Source organism: Lampetra fluviatilis, chromosome 29 (genome assembly GCF_964198595.1).
Source record: "Lampetra fluviatilis chromosome 29, kcLamFluv1.1, whole genome shotgun sequence".
Classification (NCBI taxonomy): domain Eukaryota; kingdom Metazoa; phylum Chordata; class Hyperoartia; order Petromyzontiformes; family Petromyzontidae; genus Lampetra; species Lampetra fluviatilis.
Window position 1 is genome coordinate 6,276,916 of NC_136303.1, and position 23,003 is coordinate 6,299,918.

The 23,003-nt window shown below is 44.8% G+C and overlaps 1 protein-coding gene across 1 annotated transcript in view; it reads left to right on the forward strand.

Moving 5' to 3' along the window:
* The first annotated feature begins 11,983 nt into the window (after positions 1-11,983).
* The window catches only part of LOC144942889 (IgGFc-binding protein-like), a 41,963-nt gene continuing 30,943 nt past the window's right edge, over positions 11,984-23,003 (forward strand). The window contains exons 1-3 of the mRNA XM_078869890.1: positions 11,984-12,060; positions 13,523-13,588; positions 20,875-21,008. Coding sequence (XP_078726016.1) covers positions 13,534-13,588; positions 20,875-21,008 — 189 coding nt within the window. The 5' untranslated portion in view covers positions 11,984-12,060; positions 13,523-13,533. The remainder of the gene's footprint in view (positions 12,061-13,522; positions 13,589-20,874; positions 21,009-23,003) is intronic.

Sequence of the window (23,003 nt, forward strand, 5' to 3'; positions counted from 1 at the left end):
CAGAAATTTAACTTGGGTCACCAGGTCCATAGCGCAAAATGCTAACCTCTACACACCCTCGTGTACTTCACGTACTTGTAGCAATACGTGTGTAATATTGGAAATTACGGCGGGAGACCACTTGACGGGTAGCACACTTTATTAACACTTTTCCTTGCCACAATAACACGTGTGGTCACTACAGCTCACGCTACACGTTCCACCCGGCTACACACACACGGGCTCTCCAGCCCCGTAACTTCCAGGGGAACTTACAGACCCACCCCAGCTTGGGTATGGATCACGACCACTGGGTCCCGCAGCCCGGCCCTCACACGGACGTCCGGCCACGGGTCCCAAGGTCCCGCCTCTGAGCCACAAAGGGTCCCGGCCCTTACAAGGACAGCGGGACTAGGGGTCTCAGGGCCCTATCTCTTCCTCCTCCGTCTTCCGTCTTCACTGGTTACCAACTCCCCGAGCGCCCGCGCGCATCGCCTTTTATAGTCCTCCGCTCCCGAGGGGACGGAGCCTATGCGGACCTCGATGTGAGCACCCACTCTAGTTGACCAATCACCATGCGCTGCCACACGATCCCTTTTTCCCAGCGCGTGTCACCACCACATAACCAATCACCCCGCGCTGCCACATGATCCCTCACTGTCAGCGCGCGTCACCAATACACAGCCAATCACCACGCGCTGCCACACGATCCCTACTGCCAGCGCGTATCACCACTACACGTGCATAACACTAGCCAAGAGAGGGGGGCACGTACACAGACCAAAATGTACATCAACATCTTTGTCGGCATGTCATACTCAACTTCTTTCTTGTATTATACACTCGTAGGAGGAAGTCTTCTGGCAAGGGTTGTATTGCACAGGCCTCACTCGCAACACATATGTAGTACCGTTGAGGACGCGTGGACACCCGAGTAGAGGCACACGTATTTATTTCACAACAGTCACTGGGGACATACAGTACTGGAGGGGGTATCGGCCCCCTCACCCGGATAGCTGGGAACACACGGCTAGCTACCCCTAGCCTGCCTCCTAATCCTCCAAATACTGGGCTAGGGGAGGCTGTCTGGCCCGACACTGGTCAGTCGGGCTACGGTACCCGGAGTCCCAGAGTCCTGGCTCTGGTTCACGGGACCACGCCGCTGGCTCGGTCCTGCGCGGCCCTGACAAGGGCGGCGTCCCAGGGGAGTCCAGGGCTCTAGCTAGGCAGTCTTCGGTCTTCAAGAGTTTACTTAAACATTCTGCCCTGAGCTCTCCGGCTCATCCCCTTATATCCCGAACCCCCCCGCTGGGGTCAGCCCCCCCCGGCTGCCCTGTGCGGACGTCGTTGCGAGCACCCTCCCGTGTGCTCACGAAGCCCCGCCCACTGTGCTAGTTTCCCGTGTGATCCCATACATACAGCTCCTCCGTAACACCCCTACACATACGCACACAATAGGAAGCCGTCTCTCCAAGCGCACCCCAATCTCATGCCACAACCCCGTTTTGGATCCTCCCAGAAGATTCTCGAACCTTGCAGCAGGTTCTTCTCTATCCCCTCCGTCTTTACACCAATCCGTCTTCCCCTGGTATCTCTCTCTCTCTCCCCACCTCGAATCGACTCGTCTCCCTCATTTCCCTTTCCCGCATTTACCCAATCCCACTCTTGCTCACCCCCCCCCCCCCCAGCTGTGTCCCAGATATCGTTTATGAACTACTAGTTCATAAAGCATGTCTTCGCTAGGTAAAAGTTTTCAATAAATATCATTAACCTGATGTGATTTTTGGACAATTTTAACTACGATCAGACACTAACAGCTGTTGCAAAAAAAAAATTCCGCAAAACAAACCAAAATTGTTGACTTGATTAAACTTTTTATATTTAAAGATGTACCCATCGGAAACCGCTCAATTTTTAAGATTGCGTTCTTTTTTTATAAAATGCGTTTTTTTTTGTTCAAAACCACTTGAATCCTACATCTCAAAAATAATAAAAGATAGAACAATGCTTCCTGCTTTAACTTTACAGTATTTGCTGTTTAACGCTCCATCAAACGAAAAAACCCACAATCTTATATTTTGAACGGTTTCCTAATGACACACACAAACGTTTTTATGGGGCAATTAAATTAGATATTTTGCGGCCTTAAAATAAAAAATTCGGATTTTCTAAAATGTCCCATTGTTTGTGTTCTACAAGCTACCTACAGTATGTACCAGTGATGTGCGGTGAGGTCAATAGCTGGGGAGGCACTGGCTTGTGTCAGAGCCAGATTCACACACTGAGGGGGGCGTTGCCTCACAGAGGGGGGCGAGTCCTCACTGAGGGGGCGTGGCCTCACGGAGGGGGCGTGGCCTCACTGAGGGGGGCGTGTTAGACACGTCCCCCTCAGTGAGGCAGATGTGATAGCTGCCTCCCCTGGTGCTTTTTCATTGCAGTTTCATGACGAGACCAGCGAACCTAAATATATCTATACACAAACGTGAAATAAGTTACCTGGAGTATGGAAGGCGAGGACATGAAATTAAGGGGTCTACAAACATTACATTGGTTAACATACTGAGATAGTAACAGGCACGCGCTTATTGCCCGCGCTCCATCCAGTTACTGATGGGTTGCGCAATCAGAGGGGAGGCTGAGCTCGTCGCTGCCTCACCTCTCGTCTCTTCCTGTATTAGCAGCGGAGCTCCGCAAATTTCGCGATTTTGACTATAAAAATGATTGGAATCGTACAGAAATTACATTTATAACACAGATCATTGAAAAAATCTTAACGTTTATTTTAATTGATTGTTCTTTTTTTTTACTTTTCGTAACAGCTATTTTCATTGGAGTATGACAGCTGAGGCTCTGCCTCCCCTGCCTCCCCCGACCACACGTCCCTGCTATGTACCAAATTTCAGATTTTACATTGTCCGGAAGTCCCTCGAGGTTATTGAGACGTACGTACAGATTAAGGTATTTATTTATATTAGATTCATGAGACCTTTTTTGTCAGTATCAAAATGAATATATATACACACTGTATATAACAATAGGCTTTACCTATTATAGGAGCATGTTTGTTTGCAAGGTTTTCCACAAGTATGTGTGGTTAATGCAGACTGGATGCCTTGCAATAAGTATCTATTTGTTGTTTAAACATCTTAACACCAGCTGTTTAATTGTCAGAAAGGGTAAAGCCTATTCTTATTTTTTCATATTATTTATTTGCTCAAGGTGTCCTTACACGACTCCTCCGTTACGTTAAGGTGTTTTAAAGTGACCCTTACACACGCACAAGCTTACAATACCAAAACGAAAAGAACTATATGTTACATATTTTAAGTAATCACAAACAACCGTTTAAGGAGCAGGGGAAGGGGGTTTCCATTGTGCATTAAAAAAAGTGAATTGCGTTTTATTGTTGTGGTTGTGCATGTGTGCTGAAATATGTTGAGGGTAACAAAACAAGATTTGTTTTTGCACCCTGAGGTGTCAAATTACTCATATGGAAAACTACCAAAGCCAATGACTCAGTGTCCTTGAAATGTCCAAAGCCCCATATGAGAGACAACTATCAGAAGACACGACAATCGGTGTTCCCCCTTTTTTTCTGGCAACTAAACAGGTACATCATTGGACCTCCTTTGCCAGTACCAAAATATAATAATAGGGTTTTCCCCTTTTTCCTGGCAACAAAACTGAAACCTTTTGGGTCGAGGCTCAAAAGAAAGCAGTCCCTTGGTCTGGACCAATCAGTTTCAAGGACAATGCATATATTATCATCGCGTGTTTTTTTTTGTTTGCATTTGACTGCAGGTATTGTGGTTAATGCAGATGTGAATCCTCGTACAAAAAGGTTTAAGTTTTATTGCCAGGAAAAAGGGGAAAACCCCTATTATTATTATAACAAAACAGGTGTTAAGATGTTAAAACACCAAACTGAAACATTTTACAAGGAATCATGTCTGAATTAACCACACTGCTTGCGGTCAGAATGCAAACAAAAAACATACTCTGATAATAGATGTGTAGTGACATTGGGGATGTCACTGTGTGGTGCCGGCCCTGGAGGGCCATGGCGTGCGATGTACTTGTGTAGCGGACAGCATCGTGTGTGTTGCCGAGTGTGGCCGGCTCTAGCAGAGCACGGTGTGCGATGCACTGTCATCATGTACAACCCGTAGGTGGGTGTAGTACCAGCCCTAGCGGAGCTTGGTGAGCGCTGGGACAGCGAGGACACAACGCATGGTGTGCAGTGCGGGCTCCCACAGGAGAGAGCTGGAGAGTGTCAGCCCAGGGACAGGGTTTCCCTGGGCCATGGCACTCTGGTTGACCCCGTAGGCACATGATCCAGAGTGTCCATGGAGAGGCCCACAGGTGGGGTGGGGGGGCTAGGGGGTGATCACGTGTCCAGGGAGAGCTCTCGAGAGGGATCGAGAGAGAGCTGGAACACTCGCGAAGGTGGGCGGGACCGAGGGCGGAGCCGGTGAGAATCCCTCCCGGCGCGCAGATGTTAGTTCCCCTCCGCTTACGAAAGCCACTCGATGTGGGGGCTACGAAGAACGGAATTGTTTTGGGACTTTCTAATAAGGTCAGTCGTGGACTGACTTTGGTAGCGGCTCAGACGTTAGTGTCCAACCACCAGGAACCTTTTATTCAAGTTCTTAATGCTGGGTTGGACACGACGGTTATCGAGGAGGGTACTGTGTTGGCTCACGTCGCCAGCGCGTCCAGAAGGGGGCGTCATCAGGAATATGGATGCTGCGTCTTACACACGAAAACCCCGAGATGTGGATGAAGGATGGATAGACAAACTACGTGCTGAGAGTGGCGCTTTGTCTACGGACCAGATGGGGAAGCTACGGGAGCTCTTGCATGAGTTTTTGGATATTTCTAGCAAGGGAACATTTTATATTAGACGCACGTCGCTCTGAGTCACCATATTGATATGGGTGACATAGCTCCTATCCACCAGAACCCCTACCCGCTGAGCCCGGCGGAAAAGGAAAATGTTCGGCTGGTGGTTGATGAGATGTTGGCCGCAGATATCATTCACCATCCACCACTCCCTGGGGAGCTCCGATTGTGCTTGTTAAGAAACACAATGGTAGCTTATGATTTTGCATTGATTTTCGGAAGCTTAATAAGGTTTCTGTTGCGGATGCGTACACCTTGCCTCGCATAGATGACTCGCTTGACGCATTGGCGGGGGCGCGGTTCTTTTCTACCCTCGATCTCCTATCAGGGTTCTGGCAGTTGCCGCTTGACGATGCTTCGAAACCGAAGACTGCCTTTCGTATGCCGCAGGGATTGTTAGAATTTAATCGGATTGCTATGGGGCTTCATTCCGTGCCAGCCACGTTCCAATGTATAATGGAACTGGTCCTAGCTGGTCTCCAGTGGGACTCATGTTTAATATATCTCGACGATGTGATCGTCTTCAGCTGCACTTTCGATGACCATTTGGACCGACTGCATGCTGTCTTCCTCAAAATGTGTGTGGCTAACCTGAAATTTAAGCCACAAAAATGTCACCTTCTCCAGAAATCGGTTCGGTATCTTGGCCGCATAGTTAATGAATCGGGTATTGCAACCGACCCAGGAAAAAACTGCGTGTGTCCGAACTTGGCCGACCCCTACCTCGGTGAGTGAGGTACGCAGTTTCATCGGCTTTGCATCCTACTATCACCGTTTTGTCGCTGGGATTGCGTCAATTGCAAAACCTCTCCACGCATTGGCAGCTAAGGGTCATAAGTTTCATTGTGGGGAGGAGGAGGCGGCTGCAATCCAGGATTTCAGACTCCGTTCACTTCACTCTTCAAAAGCTTTCCGAGGCACGGGAAGCTTCCAGGGTTAATCTTGATTTGAAGCTTCCGTGATCGCAGGAATCCATACTCTTTGGTTATTTCGGTAAAGTCACGTAGGTAGACAAAATAATAGATCACGACGTTTTGATCGCAATGCAAGCGACCGTCTTCAGGTGAGAGAGAAAGCCGGTTGCGAGACACGACACAGTATATAGATCCAGAGGGGGGGGTCAATTCCGAGTCGTGACAATTGGCCAACGAACGGCTTAAGGGAGTTCGTGCTTCTCTATATGAATGGGCACCTGGGGACAAGGCCTGGTTACACTGTCCACAGGTGCTGGTGGGTACATCGCCTAAGTTGCTCCAGCCCTGGAGAGGGCCGGTCGATGTTGTTCGGGTTGTTCAGCCACAGTGTGTCCAGATCCGCTTGGGTCGGTGGAGTTGGTTCGTGGATCCCTCTCGCCTGAAACCATTATCGCGCCACGCGAATTCGCTTCATCTCCATATCACAGGGGCCGAGTGTCGAATGTGTCCAATGAGCCGGCATGTGTGCCCGCTGAGGTTGGTCCTCAGCGGAGCGATTCTGTTCCTCCCTCAGGTGCCACGCGACTGATGTCTCCCGAACGGCCGCTCATGCTGGCTTCGCAGGCTTCGGGCGCAGAGGACCCGTCGACCCGGCCTACTGCTGTCCGTGAGGAGCCGGGTTCGATGGAACAATTGCACATTCCCCCCAGGACCTCCAGGGTGAGCGGGCCCACCTCCCCTGGGGGCCTGGCATCACAGACTCGCTCAAAGACTCGTTTTTCGTGATCCCCATGCACACACGCTCCCACGCTGTCAGTTGTTTGTCTCGCTCATTGAGTCGTGGCAGTTTTTGGCTGATCTTGGCCGCTATTGAGCTCATGAGCGTCATTACACGGTGAAGGTGGGAGGTGTGGTGGTTGAGGGAATCCCGAGCGTTCACGCGTTTTTTGTTGTTGTTGTTGTTATTGGTTCGTTGGTTTACACCCTTCTCCCTGTTGGTTTTGTACATTTGTGGATAGTGTAATTTTTGTACAGGTGGATTGGGGTATTTATTGTTGTTCTTGTTTTTGTTGAGGCACACATTGCGTTTTTTTGCCTTTTACTAACTTGGTCGTTTGAAGGGGGAGTTGACAGCTGAATGCTACGAAAGGGGGGGGGGTGATGTAGTGACATTGGGGATGTCACTGTGTGGTGCCGGCCCTGGAGGGCCATGGCGTGCGATGTACTTACGTCGCGGACAGCATCGTGTGTGTTACAGAGTAAGGCCGGCTCTAGCAGAGCATGGCGTGCGATGCACTGTCATCACGCACACCCCGTAGGTGGGTGTAGTACCAGCCCTAGCGGGGTTTGGTGAATGCTGGGATAGCGAGGGTACCACGCATGGCGTGCAGAGCGGGAGAGTGAAAGCCCAGGGACAGGGTTGCCCCGGGCCATGGCACTCTGGTTGACCCCGTAACCACGTGATCCGGAGTGTCCATAGAGAGGCCCCCAGATGGGGGGAGGGGGGCTAGGAGGTGATCACGTGTCCGGGGAGAGCTCTCGAGAGGGATCGAGAGAGAGCTGGGACGCTCGAAAAGGTGGGCGGGCCAAAGGCGGAAGCTCCACATTCTACGTCTGAAGATGCACCAACACCTGGCCCAGGACCCGATTGGGGATCCGGTTTTTCGTAGCCATAACTCCTGTATGGTAGTATAGTTAGCTGGGTGGTCACCACCCTAGGCTGTATCTGGTAAAGGGGCATCTACCCCTTTTGTATGTACGTGTTGTGTAATAAATGTGTTGCCTCTGAAGAACAACGTCTGCGACTCAGTTGGACTCACTCGATATGCATTGTCCTTGAAACGTATTGGTCTACACCAGAGACAGCTTTCTTTTAAGCCTCGTCTCAATCGGTGTTAGACCAGAGGACGCCAAAAGGCGTCCGGTAAAGTCACGTAGATAGGTTAAAAGAAAATAATAAAAATTATAGTAAAAATTAAGAAACGACGACGTTCTGATCGCAACACAAGATGAGCATCAAGGATATGGACTTTGAGGGACATCCTACAGCCCATTGTGGCGTAGTTCTTCACCAGAGTCTCAACCAGCTCCACATAGTTTTCGACCTTGTGATTGCCCAAGAAGCCACGAACTACTGCGACAAAGCTGTTCCAAGCCGATTTCTCCTTACTAGTTTGCTTCTTACTAATGACCTTTGCCTCAGACAGCTTAGGGAAGAAGTCTTGAAGGTACTTGAAGGCTGCCGACTCCTTATCTACAGCTCTGACAAATTGTTTCATAAGGCCCAATTTGTGCAGTGGTGGCATCAGCACCTTCCGGGGGTCCACCAGTGGCTGCCACTTGACGTTGTTCCTCCCCACAGAGAACTCGGTCCGTTGTGGCCAGTCCCGCCTGTGGTACTGTGCCTTGGTGTCTAAATCTTTAGTAGTAATTTTTTTATTACTTTAGTATAAATACATGTTAGTTTTTATTAATATGTTGTCTTTTTCTGATTTTCTCATTGAATATAGGTACATTTCAAAATATCACCATCCTGGTCACAGAAGCAAAGTTTGTGGGGAATAATAGCAATTTTCTGTACTTTTTAGGCATAAGCAATGAGGAAATAACACTTACTACCCAGGAACAAAAAAAATAATAAAAATGTGTTACACAGTATTATTATTTGTGACCTACTAATGTCTGCAGCCAGGATCAATCGATGACAATCTTATTACCTGCAGATATTTAACATATGAGATGCGTTGCACCGTTAATTCCTCCTGTTTGATACTACTTCTCTTGTCCATATGCATCTGTGCAGATCGGTTTTTTTTCGTGGTTAAGCCATAGTCCCCACATACTGCTTGTAGAGTAACATTGGTATTAACGCTTGTTACAATATGAACAGCGCACTGAAAACGCGTACTATTTTATGTACTGCTTACAAAGTGTGTTCACAAATCCACACTTAGAAAAACGATGATTGACAGACGGGTGTAAATTATTTTTTCGATAGTGTATTAATGTCGTCGTCAAACTTCGTCTCGCTCCGTTCTGAACAAACACGGCTTCCTTCATCCACAACAAAAAATGGCAATGCAAACACGTGTCTGACAAAGGTAAATATACACTTCAACATTTAATATTTGCAGAGTTCAACAAGCATTATTATTCTTTGGGTCTTTCGGTAAAGTCACGTAGATAGGTTCAACGAAAATAACAAACAACTACGACGTTTCGATTGCAACACAAGCGGTCGTCTTGACTTCTGAAAAATAAGCCGTCATGATGACCGTTTCTGTTGCGATCGAAACGTCGTAGTTTTTTTTGTTTTTTTTTACTATCTACGTTACTTTACCGAAAGACCCAAAGAATATGAATTCCTGCAGTCATGACAGCTTTAAGTCAACATTATTACGTAAGCATTGATGGAAGTAGATGCTGTGGTATGTTGCATTACAATTGTCTTGTTGTCCAGGCTGTTAAAAGCACTCAGGTAAATGAGGTAATAATCATGACTCTAGCAATTTCCGACGAAGGTTAAAAATGTTCATGCGTGAGCTTTGTATCTCTTTCCTTATGTCTGTAAAGTGAAGTCCCAGTAAACATGAATGTTGGGCCAACATTGGGCCAATGTTACCTGTTTAGTGCGATTACGATCAACTCTGAAACATATATAATCCAATAAAGACTACATTTTATTATAAAGTTGTGTTGCTGTCAGGGAAAACTAACCTGTAGACAACTGGTAATAAATCCCCCCCAAAAAACTGGTATTAAACGGTAAGCCCTTTTTGTTTGACGCCACACGCACACGTCCAGAGGATCGTCTTCACCTCGCAGCATCGAGCATCTTGTATGTGCGCGTGTATGTTGAACTTCATTCGTAGCCAACCGTGCTAACGGGAGGTGCGTTCTCCGACTCGAATGCTAAAGGCAAATCCATCATCATCATCAGCCATGATCTATCCACCACTGGGGTAGAGGCCTCGGCAAGCCCGCCACCATTTCTGGCGTTCCTGTGATTTAACAATAGACCCCCGATCCCCAACCCCCACCTGTATGACCATAGGGTTTCCCCTTTCTGGAAATGTTTGGAGTCTGCGTGTCTTTCTATCTCCCCAAGGGTCGCGTAGATTTTTTTTTTTACCTCCGGGTCCTCTGGATTTTGCCTCCACATTTAGAAACATGCATTGAGATGATTTCGATTGTTTTGCTGCTATAAATGTGCAAATGAGAAGCCACATTGTTGAGCTGTAATTTGTGGCCAAGTCGCTTCTGAAAAATAAGTTAATATCTCAGTGGGCTTTTGCCTGGTAGGATGGGGATGGTTTCGTTTTATTTGTATGTGTTTGGGTGATTTTTTTTACCTTTCTTGAACTTTGCACTACTATCAAGTTTTTTCACTGTTTAAATCTTGACTTCAAGATTTCGTGACTGCAGGAAATCATATTCTTTGGGTCTGTCGGTAAAGTCACGTAGATAGGTTCAACGAAAGAAGACGACTGCTTGTGTTGCTATCGATACGTCGTAGTTTTTGTATTTTGTTATTTTCTTTGAACCTATCTACGTGATTTTACCGAAAGATCCAAAGAATTTGTACTGTTTGTTGTTGTAACGTTCTTACCCGCCCTTACTGGACATCTGTGAAAAAGAGCTTTATAGCTCATCGGATTCCTCCAGTATAAATACATATTCTGATTTCTGTTGATTGTGCAGGAGCATAGATTTTGCTTACGTGACACTCCTCGCACGTCGGGGTTTATGTTCTGTATCAGGCTCTTGTTGAAATAAAATTATAAAAATATATATATCGAGACCTAGCATCTGCACACCAGTTGGTGTCATCGCGACATCTCCAAGCATGGACGTCCTCTCAGACACGTTCCATTCCTTGGCTGCCACGTCATCGTTATTGAGATGTCGTTCTTCCCCCGCACCTCCGATTAGCAGGGTTGGCTACGTACGGTGCGAACGAACTTAACCATTCATACATTCGGCCATCATCCTTTCCAGCGACTTTTGCTGACCAACAACAATTTAAAGCTTTCGTGACTGCAGGGATTCATCTTCTTGGTTCTTTCGGTAAAGTCACGTAGAAGGGAAATAATAAAATAATAAAAATAAAACATACTAAAATAAAATTCTCACGACGTTTCGGCCACAACGCAAGCAGCCGTCCTCAGGTGAAGAACAGGTGTTATTTATTATGTTTGATTTATATTATTTTATTATTTCCCTTCTACGTGACTTTACCGAAAGAACCAAGAAGATGACCAACAACAGTTTCAGTCATTAACCGTCTATAAAAATAAGCAACACTCTTAACTACGAACGCATGTGTAAAGAGGGAAATAAATAATCGACGTACATGAATGATGTTTTGTCTTGTTTTTGTGAATAAAAGGTATTTGGATATCCGTGCATAAAAGCTACCTAAATTTCAATGTCATATTTCAGGGAAGCAAAAGTTGAAGATTTTTGTGGCAAAGTTCAAAATGCCCCAACACCAGCCTCGACACACCTGTGCCATGCATGGTGGTCATTTTTCCATGCACTACCCAGGTCAAGCCACGGTTATCTTCCCGAGACCTGCCGGACGTGTGTGGCGCATTGCATGCGATTTAATCACAGGCAAATGTTACCTAATTAGAGCATTTCTTTTGTGATACTGCGTTGGCAGTGGTGCGCAAAGCACACGCAACAAAACCTAAACAAATTTGTCGAAAACGCTTCCAAATATTTTTTTTAAAATTACATTGAAAATATACTAATTCATACGGCGACCAAAAGAAAATACGAATACAAACATAATTGAAGATTTAATATTCAGTTTTGGTCTTACGTGTCAGTTGGCCCTCAAATCAGCGACCTGGCAAACAACGTTGGTATGTGGAAACACTGGACGAACGTCCACCCAACGTTCGATGTTTACTGCATACATCTCTTTACCCAAACTACAAAAAAACAAGAAAGAATTATGCAAATTATCTGTAGTCTGAACGTGCCCAGGGCGGATTACTACTCGACTCTGTTTCATTCGTGTTGTTTTTCGATGTTCTGGGTGTTTCCACAGAGCGTAATAAAGATACATTATTTGGGAAGTTGCTTCACCTGATAGGCGTTGCACAATCATATCCGCTGGAGGGGGTATAAAAACCACAGCCGTCCCTCTCTTCTACGAGGTGTGAGCATTCAGTTACACACACCTACTGGATTCATCTTCGAATCCCCCCCCCTCTACCCACGTAAAGCAGTGGCGTGTGTGGGTGCCTCTCTCCTGGTAAGAAATCAGCCACTCGTACAAAGCCTTTCGTTCTGCCCACCATCCGTTTACATGTTACTGTTGTGTGCATTCTATATGATAATTGCTAATTTTGTACTGTTTGTTATTTTGTGTTTGTTATTGCAACGTTCTTACCCGCCCCGCCTGGACATCTGTGAAAAAGAGCGTTACAACTAATCGGGTTCCTGCAGTATAAATCAATCTTTTATTTCGTTGTATTGCAATTGTGGTATGTAGATATCACCATCATTATTATTTAGCTGTAATAGTGGCATATTGGGGTGAAGTGGTGGCGCGGTGATTAGCGCTGTGCGGCTATCACGTCAACGGCGAGTGGTTTCTGAACCGGTCGCAGTCCTCGCCCCTCCTTCTTGCGTGGTGAAGTATGGTCAAAACAACCTTCACGACCAACACAGTATGGGGGAGGCCTTCATCCAGCAGTGGAGTGATACAACGGCTAAAACTTTAATCTCGTTTTTTTTGTTCTTGGTACATATTTTCTTGTTCATATTATTTGACAGTTTTCCTTGAATTGTGTACAGGTACAGCCCTTAAGTCAATCCACTGCTGGATTGAGGGTTGTTTGACCATACTTCACCACGCTGGTCAGTGCGAGTTGATGAAGGCGTGGGACAGACGTCTATACTCTTTGATGTAGAAAGCTGTATATTTTTGCATTCACATTTGCTGCCTTCTAAATTACGATAATTGTGAGTACATTATTTGACAATAACTGGCGCATATTCAAATGGTCTTGATCTATCGGTATTTTAACTTTAATAATTTGATCGCATGGCTTGAATCTTACGTGTAATTTCTCAATAACACCGCCTTAAATGCAAGACATATATGAAAGGCGACGTTTCGAGCGATGATCCTTCTTCATGTGCCATTGCCCAGAATGTCACCCTGAATAAATGTGTTCGTTCAAGGAAGTGTGATTGACGAATGCGTTGTTGAGTATTCCTCGTTAACGCTGCTGGTGTAACCACTGCCAACGCAGCAGTAGCAGTAGCACCGCCACATTTGTGTAACATAACATTTGCGTAAACAACAGCTATCGATTCTTAACAGGTATATGTTGCTATCTTTGCAGTAGTGGGTAATACACTAAGGTACGATATGCTTACTAAACAAAACATTCGTATTTTGCTAAAACACAAAAACGGTAGGAATATTCGAATATATAACGGAGTAAAAAAATATTTCTGCTGGGTCACATCTCAGAATCATGCACACACACACGTTTAGACAACGCATACAGATATCAGACATTAGACAGTACACACGTATCGATAACGTGAACAACTTCAGAATCAGAATCTTGATTTAGACTAGAAGAAATCCGATGAGCTATGAAGCTTTTTTTGTCACAGATCTCCAGCATTGGCGGCTCAGCAAGTTACAATTAACAGTGTCAATGCCCCCTTTCAAATTGATTTTTTTGAACTCCTCCTAGGCTGAGCAGCGATGGCTCGTCGTGAGGTGGGGCTGCTGCTGATGGTGTTGCTGGCCAAGGTGTCAGGTGAGCACAGTACTCTGCATCCCCACGTGATATTCACGCATAGCCCTCTGTCAATCCACTGCTGGATGATGATGGCCTCATCCCCACGCTGTGCACATTGGGGGGGTGGAAGGGCAGTGCCGGATTAGCCTAGTAGCAAAAGTAGCGACATATTCTACGGGCCCCGCACTTTCAAGGGCCCCGCACTAAATGATTTCAAGCTATCAATTCCGGTTCAGTGATTCTTCACTTTCTCTATTACTATAGTACTATACTGCCTTCAATTTTTATGAACGACTGGTTGTTTAAGGTTAGCGATTTGTCGTATTATCTGGCTGTATAGCAAATGAAAAAACGACAATTATTTTCATCTTGATTTGAACAGGAATCCATACTCTTTGGTTCTTTCGGTAAAGTCACGTAGTTAGAAAAAAAATAAAGAACCAAAGAGTACAATTATTTTACGATGCAAGTAAAAATGTTTGTTTTAATATATATTTTATTATTTAAGGCCCCTTTATAACATAATATGCTACAGGCCCCGCACTAGCTTAATCCGGCACTGGGGGGGAGGGGTGTCGTTTGATCACATTTAACGGAGTTTGCTACAATGCCCACTTAACCTAGCTTCGCAGCAGACGACAACAACCTACAGCTGCGCCTGATGGTTACCCATCCTAAGCACTATCCTTGCTTATATTCCGAGGTCTCAGTGAATGCTAACAGCAATATGAGTACATGGTATGGCAAGACTGCGTTAGCGGTGAGTAAATAGGAGTAAATGTTAATGGTGCACGAGCACGATTTATGAAAACTAAACACATGCGTCAATAAAACTTCCTTAAAACAAACTACTGTATATGCCTAGTAATAATATATAATAGGTGACGTTTCTGGCAATATACGGGGGCCATTTCCCATGATGTCACAAGTTTAGTTATCTTTTAAGGTAGTTTTATTGACGACGGTGAGTCTTTTATCAATGTGACTAAGATCGCTCTGCGAATGACATTGACCCCATTGTTCAAGAACCGAGTTTTGCGAAGCATGCCCGCAGAATCTGTACACAAACCTTCGACTCTTGTGGGTGTCCAAAGCCAACCCGGTAATGTGACTGTTTAAAGGTGGGTGCAAACAAAAAAAATCAACTCAACGTTATAAACAAAGTCAACGAATGCTAACCGCAAAAACAGACGGAGTCACAGATGCGATTCGCTGTTGTCCGTTGTGCATTCTACTCTAGCTCTCTCACCCACATGTACGCAGTACACGAGGACACTAACGGGTACAATTAAACAACGCGTTGCATATTGTCCAGATCCCCTCTGAACATTGAAGTAAAGTATACGGGCCACAATTGTTTACTTGAAGAATTTACAGGACTTTTAACAGAAGAATGCCGTGACCCTGTGACTTACTTTAGAGATATGTCCTTATGGTTTTAGAAGGTAAATCATTCTACAGTTTTATATCTTAGGTTTAAGGAACTGACCTACTTCAACTATTTTTTTTATCCGGGGTGCGAGAACATATTTTGAGAACCAGTTGGGTGCAGGCTGCAGTCAAGGTTAAGCACAATTGGTCTAAATCTTGATTTGAAGCGTTCGTGACTGCAAGAATCCATACTCTTTTATTCTTTCGGTAAAGTGACGTAGGTAGAAAAATAACATAAAACAAAATAAAATACATCACGACGTGTCGATCGCAACACAAGCAGTCGTCCATCAGCTCTCTCGCTGGTTCAGCAGTTCCACTGCTAGATTATATTTTTTCCGCCTGAGGACGACCGCTTGTGTTGCGATCGAAACGTTATTATTTTATGTTTGCTCTTATTTTTCTACCTACGTGACTTTACCGAAAGAACCAAAGAGTATGGATTCCTGCAGTCACGAAAGCTTCTAATCAAGATTTAGACCAATGGTGCTTAACCTTGACTGCAGCCTGCACCCAACTGGTTCTCAAAATATGGTCTCGCACCCCGGATACAAAAAAAATCGTCGAGGTAGGTCAGTTCCCTAAACCTAAGATATAAAACTGTAGAATAATTTACCTTCTAACATCATCTGGCCATGTCTCGCGCCCCAAGAAAGGGCATCTCGCACCCCCATGCGGTGCGTACACACCAGGTTAAGAACCACTGCTTTAGACGAACATAAAATTAGGGGCCGTCCATAAATGACGTCACGCACCTACCGGGGAGGGGGGGGGTCAGACATTTGTGACGATGTGTGACGAGGGGGGGGGGGGGATTTGAGAAATGTGACGTCACATCAAAATGCGCAACTTTAAATAAATATAGACACCACGTTCTATTTAATAAAATCGACTTTTTAATAAATGTTTTCTCCTACAACATCAGAGTGCAGCGCCACATTAAATACGTTCAAGTTCAAGTTCATTTATTAGGTATAGCCCTGTGAGCCATTCGGCTCTTGAATCGGGTGCAACCGCAACAAACAAAAAACAAAAACATGAACAAATAACATCTTAAAGTGAATATGTGACTAAGTGCAAACAGAAAATCCAAGAAAAGACAGCAAAATATTGCAGAAAAAAACACCGTACACCAACGCTGTGTGCAAATACATACTACAATGACAATCGTTTAAAGCGATTTGAAGCATGTTTTATTTGGGGGGGGGGGCAGAGATTTGTGACGTCATATTTTAGGGGGGGTCTGACTTTTTGTGACGTCGTGTGACGAAGGGGGGGGGTAAAATCGTCCAAAATCGCGTGACGTCATTTATGGACGGCCCCTTACCCATTTTTTTCATGACATATACCCGGGGAATATTCCGAAGTCCGTTTCTCCGTTTGTGAGATAGAGCTTTGCAGCTCTTCAGATTCGTCCAGTATAAACACATTCTGATTCTGCCTCCGTCTGTGGACTCTTCACACAAGTTTAGGTGGAAACAATACATTCCCTAAAACAAGCCCACTTCCAATCTCACCCGCCATTGGTGGACATGCACAAATAACAAAAAAACTCAACATATTCGTCAACAACACTGTGGCCTTAAAAATAAAAAAAGATATTTAATAAACGACGTTTCGGGAAATTGCCCTTCTCCAATAGCACGTGAAGAAGGGCAATTGCCCAAAACGTCGCCTATTATATAGTTTATTTCAAGGCAGTGTGATTGACGAATGTATCGAGTTGTTTGTGTCACTACACACAGTATAAAATTGGCGACATTTCGGGCAATGACCCTTCTTTACAGCGCATATAAAACCCCGGGGGAGATGTTTTTGGATTTATTTCACGAGTGTGTCATCGGGGTGTATATATATAAGTTCGTTTAGAGGCCATGGCTGCGTTCCAGCGCAATACGTGCGCTAGAACGCGTGCCCGTGAGCGCACGCCCGCGTGCGCTAGAACGAGGTTTGCTTCCTGCCATAGTTTTTTTTCCCAGAATCGTCGTGCTTCTGTGTTTTTTAAAAGAATGTGTCAGGCTTCCTGCTATCTTAAAAGTCCCGGGGTTTTTTTCGGAATAAATACACGACCCAATAAGTTTTCTCTTCTTCTGGATATATCCCGGGTGGTTTTGTTTTACCACGGAGGTGGCAACCCCAACTAGAGCTTGTGTGAGTGTGGGTGTAAGTTCACTGGGGAGCGGTGGTGCAGTGGTTAGCGCTACGCTGCGCTACGAACCCTGCGACCCGGGTTCGATTCCCGCTCACAGCCAACACCCAGTGACGATTTTCTGAACCGGTCCTGGGCCTCTCTTAGGTCGACTCAGCCTCAAATGAGTACCTGGTGCGGTGTGTAAACATCGCCACTGGGGAGACAAAGGCGGTCGGGCGTGGTGCTGGCCACCCACCCCCTCGTGTGCCGTTCCGGCCTTCATAGGTGCTCGCTAACAGCACTTGCCTCTCCAGTCTGATAAGGCTACACGGGGGATCTTTGTAAGTTCACGCACCTATGGGACAGCCTGAGGGTTAGTTGCTATAAGTTGCCGCTTATATTTGTTTGTTGTTTCATGTGTTTTTTTTATTTTACGTGCACATTTATTTGCACATTAAACTCGCTCGTAAGTTTATTTTTGGGCAATGCCTCACATTAGTGGCATAGTTAGGGGGGTGAGCAACGGTGTGTCCGAAGTTTTACGAAGCGATCGAACATCGCCTCGGGGATCATTAACAAGATTCGGGCTCCCTTATTGGCCTGGCTCTGTGAGCTTGCGCGTATGTATGTCGAACTTCTTTCGCACCGTACGTATCCAACCGTACTCGCCACTGAAATAACGACGCCTGATCCTCTGTGAAACGTTATAGGGGCCGTCCATAAATGACGTCACGCACCTGGGGGGGGGGGGGGTCAGACATTTGTGACGATGTGTGACGAGGGGGGGGGGGTGATCAATGTGACGTCACATCAAAATGCGCAACTTTAAATAAATATAGACAACACGTTCTACTTAATTAAATAGACTTTTTAATAAATGTTTACTCCTACAACATCAGAGTGCAGCGCCACGTTAAATACGCACTACAATGACAATAGTTTAAATCCATTTGAAGCATTATTTTGGGGGGGGGGCAGAGCTTTGTGACGTAATATTTGAGGGGGGGGGTCTGACTTTTTGTGACGTCGTATGACGAAGGGGGAGGGGTAAAATCGTCCACAATCGCGTGACGTCATTTATGGACGGCCCCATACCGCACGTGACACATACAATCCTGTCATATATATCACGTTTCGATGTGACTCCTCACCATTATCGCCATCATCATCATTCCCACAGGGGTTGTAAAGTGAGTTCCACATGATGAGGTTGCACTGCACCACTTGGTGAGGTTGGGTTCCAGTCATAAGGAATGTGAAATTTCACCACTGGCTCAGAATCGCCAACAAAGATAAACAATGCCCGAAGCTTGTTTTGGATATGGACATTGCACTTCGATTCTTTAGATACAACAGAACATATGCAATCGCCTAAACTCAGAATATGGGGTGTGATAGACGCGAGGGTTCCTGAGCTGTATGTGCCATGGTGACAAAACGTCGTGCGTGAAGTTATTTAAATACATTACACAGATGTTAACACGTACGGGTGTTTTCTTTATCTCTCTATAATTGTATTCGATGATAATTTAATTCAGCCAATAATGCATTTTGTGGTACATGTTTTCATTCACCTTGTTCCTCTATTTATTTGTTTTCGTTCTGGCTGTGTATTCAACGTGGGCCTCTCGATCTCCGGTGTAAACCAGACAAAATCAACATTGCCCCTTGTTTAAGAATAATGAGCGTAGGTTAAGCCCAAAAAAATAAAGGGCGTGTAAACACATTGGTCAATCAGTATGTATGTATGTTGAACTTCTTTCGCACCGTACGTAGCCAAACAGTGCGACAAATTGTTTGCCAAGTCCCATTTGTAACGGCCCAAAGTCCCGAGAGAGGCGGTGTGAGTGGGCGAGACCCGAGGGGAAGTTCACCTCAAAGTCTAATCGGCCCAAGTCAAAAGTCATGTCCGAGCTTGCCACATCACATCCAAGCTTGCCACATGTATACAATATTCCCCTGATCTCACTTGAGAGGACTCAGTTCTCCATTTTCTATACCCCTTCGGCAAATACAATCATTCTCCCCGTGTACTCGGCTCATCTGGGTCAGTCACAACGCCCTTGTCCAACATGTGGGTTTATCTAAATCCAGTATTTGCTGAGTGTGTATTTGATTATTGTCAACGAGGAGAAAAAAAATGTTTAACCTCCTCTTGGACTTGTTGAGAAGCTCACAAATAAATTACCACAAAAGCCTCCGTCTCGAACTTCTGGCAGTCGGCCAAAGTGACTTTGGACGCGTGCTTGTTGATCATCTATTTACACTCACCGAGCACACAACAAATGATACTTAAGTACAGGCAGTCCCCGGGTTACAGAAGGGTTAGGTTCCTGAGAACGATCGGTAACCCGAATTTTACGTATGTCGGCAACTGAACAATTTTCCTCCAAAATCAAATATTAATGAAGCTCGAACGAGGCAGTCGCCTTGTGTCTCCTGGCTCCACGGTGTTCATCGGCAACCTCACCGCGCTGCACTTCTTGTGCTTACGTAACTAACGCAACATCTTTTCACGTGTCGAATTTTTTTTTACACGATTTATGGGAGCATTTACGTAATGTCGGATTTCTGTAAGTCTGATCTTATGCAACCCGGGGACTGTCTGTACGGATTTTTTGTAATACAACCTCTATCAATCCACTGACGGATGAAAACCTCCCTACTCCCTTCGGTCGTGGGGGCTGTTTGACCATACTTCACCGTGCTGGTCAATACGGGTTGTCAAGACGGACAGCATAGATGTGGGAGAATTGAAGTCGAGTGTAACAATGGATGTTCCTGCCCTCTGCTACCCATAATGCCAACTGCATTGTGGGTAGCATAATGCCAACTGCATTATGGGTATCCCTCCAAGCACTTTCAAGGCTCAACCCTGATTTGGTCATGAACGATGTTCTCTTACCTGCTTATAAGTTTGCACATTAGTAGGAGAATTTAAGAACAAAAAACATGTAACAGAAAACTCTGAATTTTGTTATAGCATAAAACCGATCATACGGTTGCATGATTGCAATGTGATGTTGGAGTAAAAGTACAGTTAAATAAAGATTCCGATTCCAAAAGTGACAGTAAATATTCAGTTTAATTCTAAAATTCTGTTCTGGAAGTGTATTCTTATAGTCAATTTTACTGTTTTCATTGGTAGTAATTAAGCTGATTATATATTTTTTCAGTTTACATGAAACAAATACTTCACAATATACTGCAATTAAACAGAATACTCTTTTGCAAGACATTGGTTGTCCATTAGTGTCCTTGTACCAAATATTCTTTGGTTCTTTCGGTAAAGTCACGTAGAAAGAAAAGAAAAATAATAAAACAAATTTTTTTTTAAGTTTGGAGTCGTGATTTGCATAATTTACGGAGGATGGAGCGGGAGCTCCAGACAGTTTGCTTGGTTTAAAAAAAATGCCGTTTGAAAATATTGGTCTGCTTGAAAATATATGAGGTTGATAGGCCGATGGACTACACCATATATCCATATGTATATGTGGAGACAAGTAACAGACTTCTGATTAGTATATGCTAAATACAATTACAGGTTAGTTTAGTTGACAAGACAAATATTGTAAAACAATTGTAATATACCTAAACTATACACACATTTGTAATTACAACCGCATTAACTCAAACATTTCCGTGTGCATGAATTATAGCCATGACTTATAAATGTGCATGGATCCTACTTTTTAGGAAAGTGTGATATCGTTATGCCTTGTTTTGTTTTTCTCTATTTCAGCTCTTTCACATTTCTACCCATATGGAGTGTCAACAGGAGATTCTGTAAATCCACAAGTTGATGATGGTGGAAGTCCATCCGTTCCCATTGCAACCTCCTTTGCGTTCTTTGAAAGAGCGTACCAAGCACTGTTTGTAAGTATATTACATCACATTTCCTTGGCTTGCTTAAGGTCCGTAGCATAGATATATGCCACAGACTGCTGAAACTGCTTTCTGTGTATAGTTTGTTGTCCTTACTCTGCACCTCCAATTTGCACGGTTGGCTACGTACAGTGCGAAAGACGTTCAACATACATAGACTTACACAGAGACACATAGACTCACACAGAGACCCATATACTCACACAGAGACCCATAGACTCACACAGAGACACATGGACTCACACAGAGACACATGGACTCACACAGAGACACATGGACTCACACAGAGACACATAGACTTACACAGAGACACATAGACTCACACAGAGACCCATAGACTCACACAGAGACACATGGACTCACACAGAGACACATAGACTCACACAGAGACACATGGACTCACACAGAGACACATGGACTCACACAGAGACACATGGACTCACACAGAGACCCATAGACTCACACAGAGACACATGGACTCACACAGAGACCCATAGACTCACACAGAGACACATGGACTCACACAGAGACACATGGACTCACACAGAGACCCATAGACTCACACAGAGACACATAGACTCACACAGAAACCCATAAACTCACACAGAGACACATGGACTCACACAGAGACATATGGACTCACACAGAGACACATAGACTCACACAGAGACCCATAGACTCACACAGAGACCCATAGACTCACACAGAGACACATGGACTCACACAGAGACACATAGTTTGTACTTCGTCTGCACCTCTGATGAGCACTGTTGGCTACATACGGTGGTGCGAAAGAAGCCCAACATACGTACGTCTACTTTTATTTCTGCAACAAAAAATTCAACAATGGGTTACAGTAGTACAAAACGGGTTGAGAACCACCTGTTCTAGAGAACAGTGGCATGAGAAACCAAATGCAGGACTGCACCTTTACCATTGTTTTACATAATATATGAGCAGCAACAAAGCCAATGTCTTTGTTTGCCGTCTGAACAATGGCTGGATAATGCCCCCGGATGCGAATCTTTACGGGCTTGAATTACTGGTCACAAAGAGCGCCAGGCTAAGTTAAAGTGCTCCTTTAACAGAAAGGATAGAACACATTACACACCATTCACGAGAGTAATGTATTTGCAATCTGTGGAGAAACCTTTAATGGCAATGCGTACACGGCCCGCCCTTCACAAAGGTAGAGGTGGCACTCGTGATGTAGGCATTATTCATTGCGCTGAGAAAAAAGATTGCCCAAAAAATCCTGAAAAAAGTCTTCAATCGCGTTGAGGATGTTTCAATGCAAATCGTTATAACTTGATAGATAATCATTCGCATGACTGTGATTTCACATTACTCTACAGCTATGTATGTACTCTGTTGAATCTATTTGGTAGCGTACGTAGCCAACCGACGCTAAATGGAGGTGCGGGGCTAGGACAACAAACAAAGCCAATGCATTCAGGAATTGTTTCTCTTTTACCCAATTTTATTCGTAGTAGTAGGTTTTTACCCTTTTAAACTGGTACAAAACTGACACCTTTATTCAAGGCATCATGTTTGCAATAACCACAACACAAGTATTATTCGATTTAAAGCTTTCGTGACTGCAGGGATTCGTCTTCTTGGTTCTTTCGGTAAAGTCACGTAGAAGGGAAGTAATAAAATAATAAAAATAAAACATAATAAAATGAAATAATTCTCACGACGTTTCGGCTACAACGCAAGCAGCCGTCTTCAGGTGAAGCACCTGAAGACGGCTACAACGCAAGCAGCCGTCTTCAGGTGAAGCACCTGAAGACGGCTGCTTGCGTTGTAGCCGAAACGTCGTGAGAATTATTTCATTTTATTATGTTTTATTTTTATTATTTTATTACTTCCCTTCTACGTGACTTTACCGAAAGAACCAAGAAGACACAACACAAGTAGTCAAAAAAGCAAACAAAAAGAATCAACTCTGATAATGATAATCCTATGCACTGTCCTTGAAGTTGA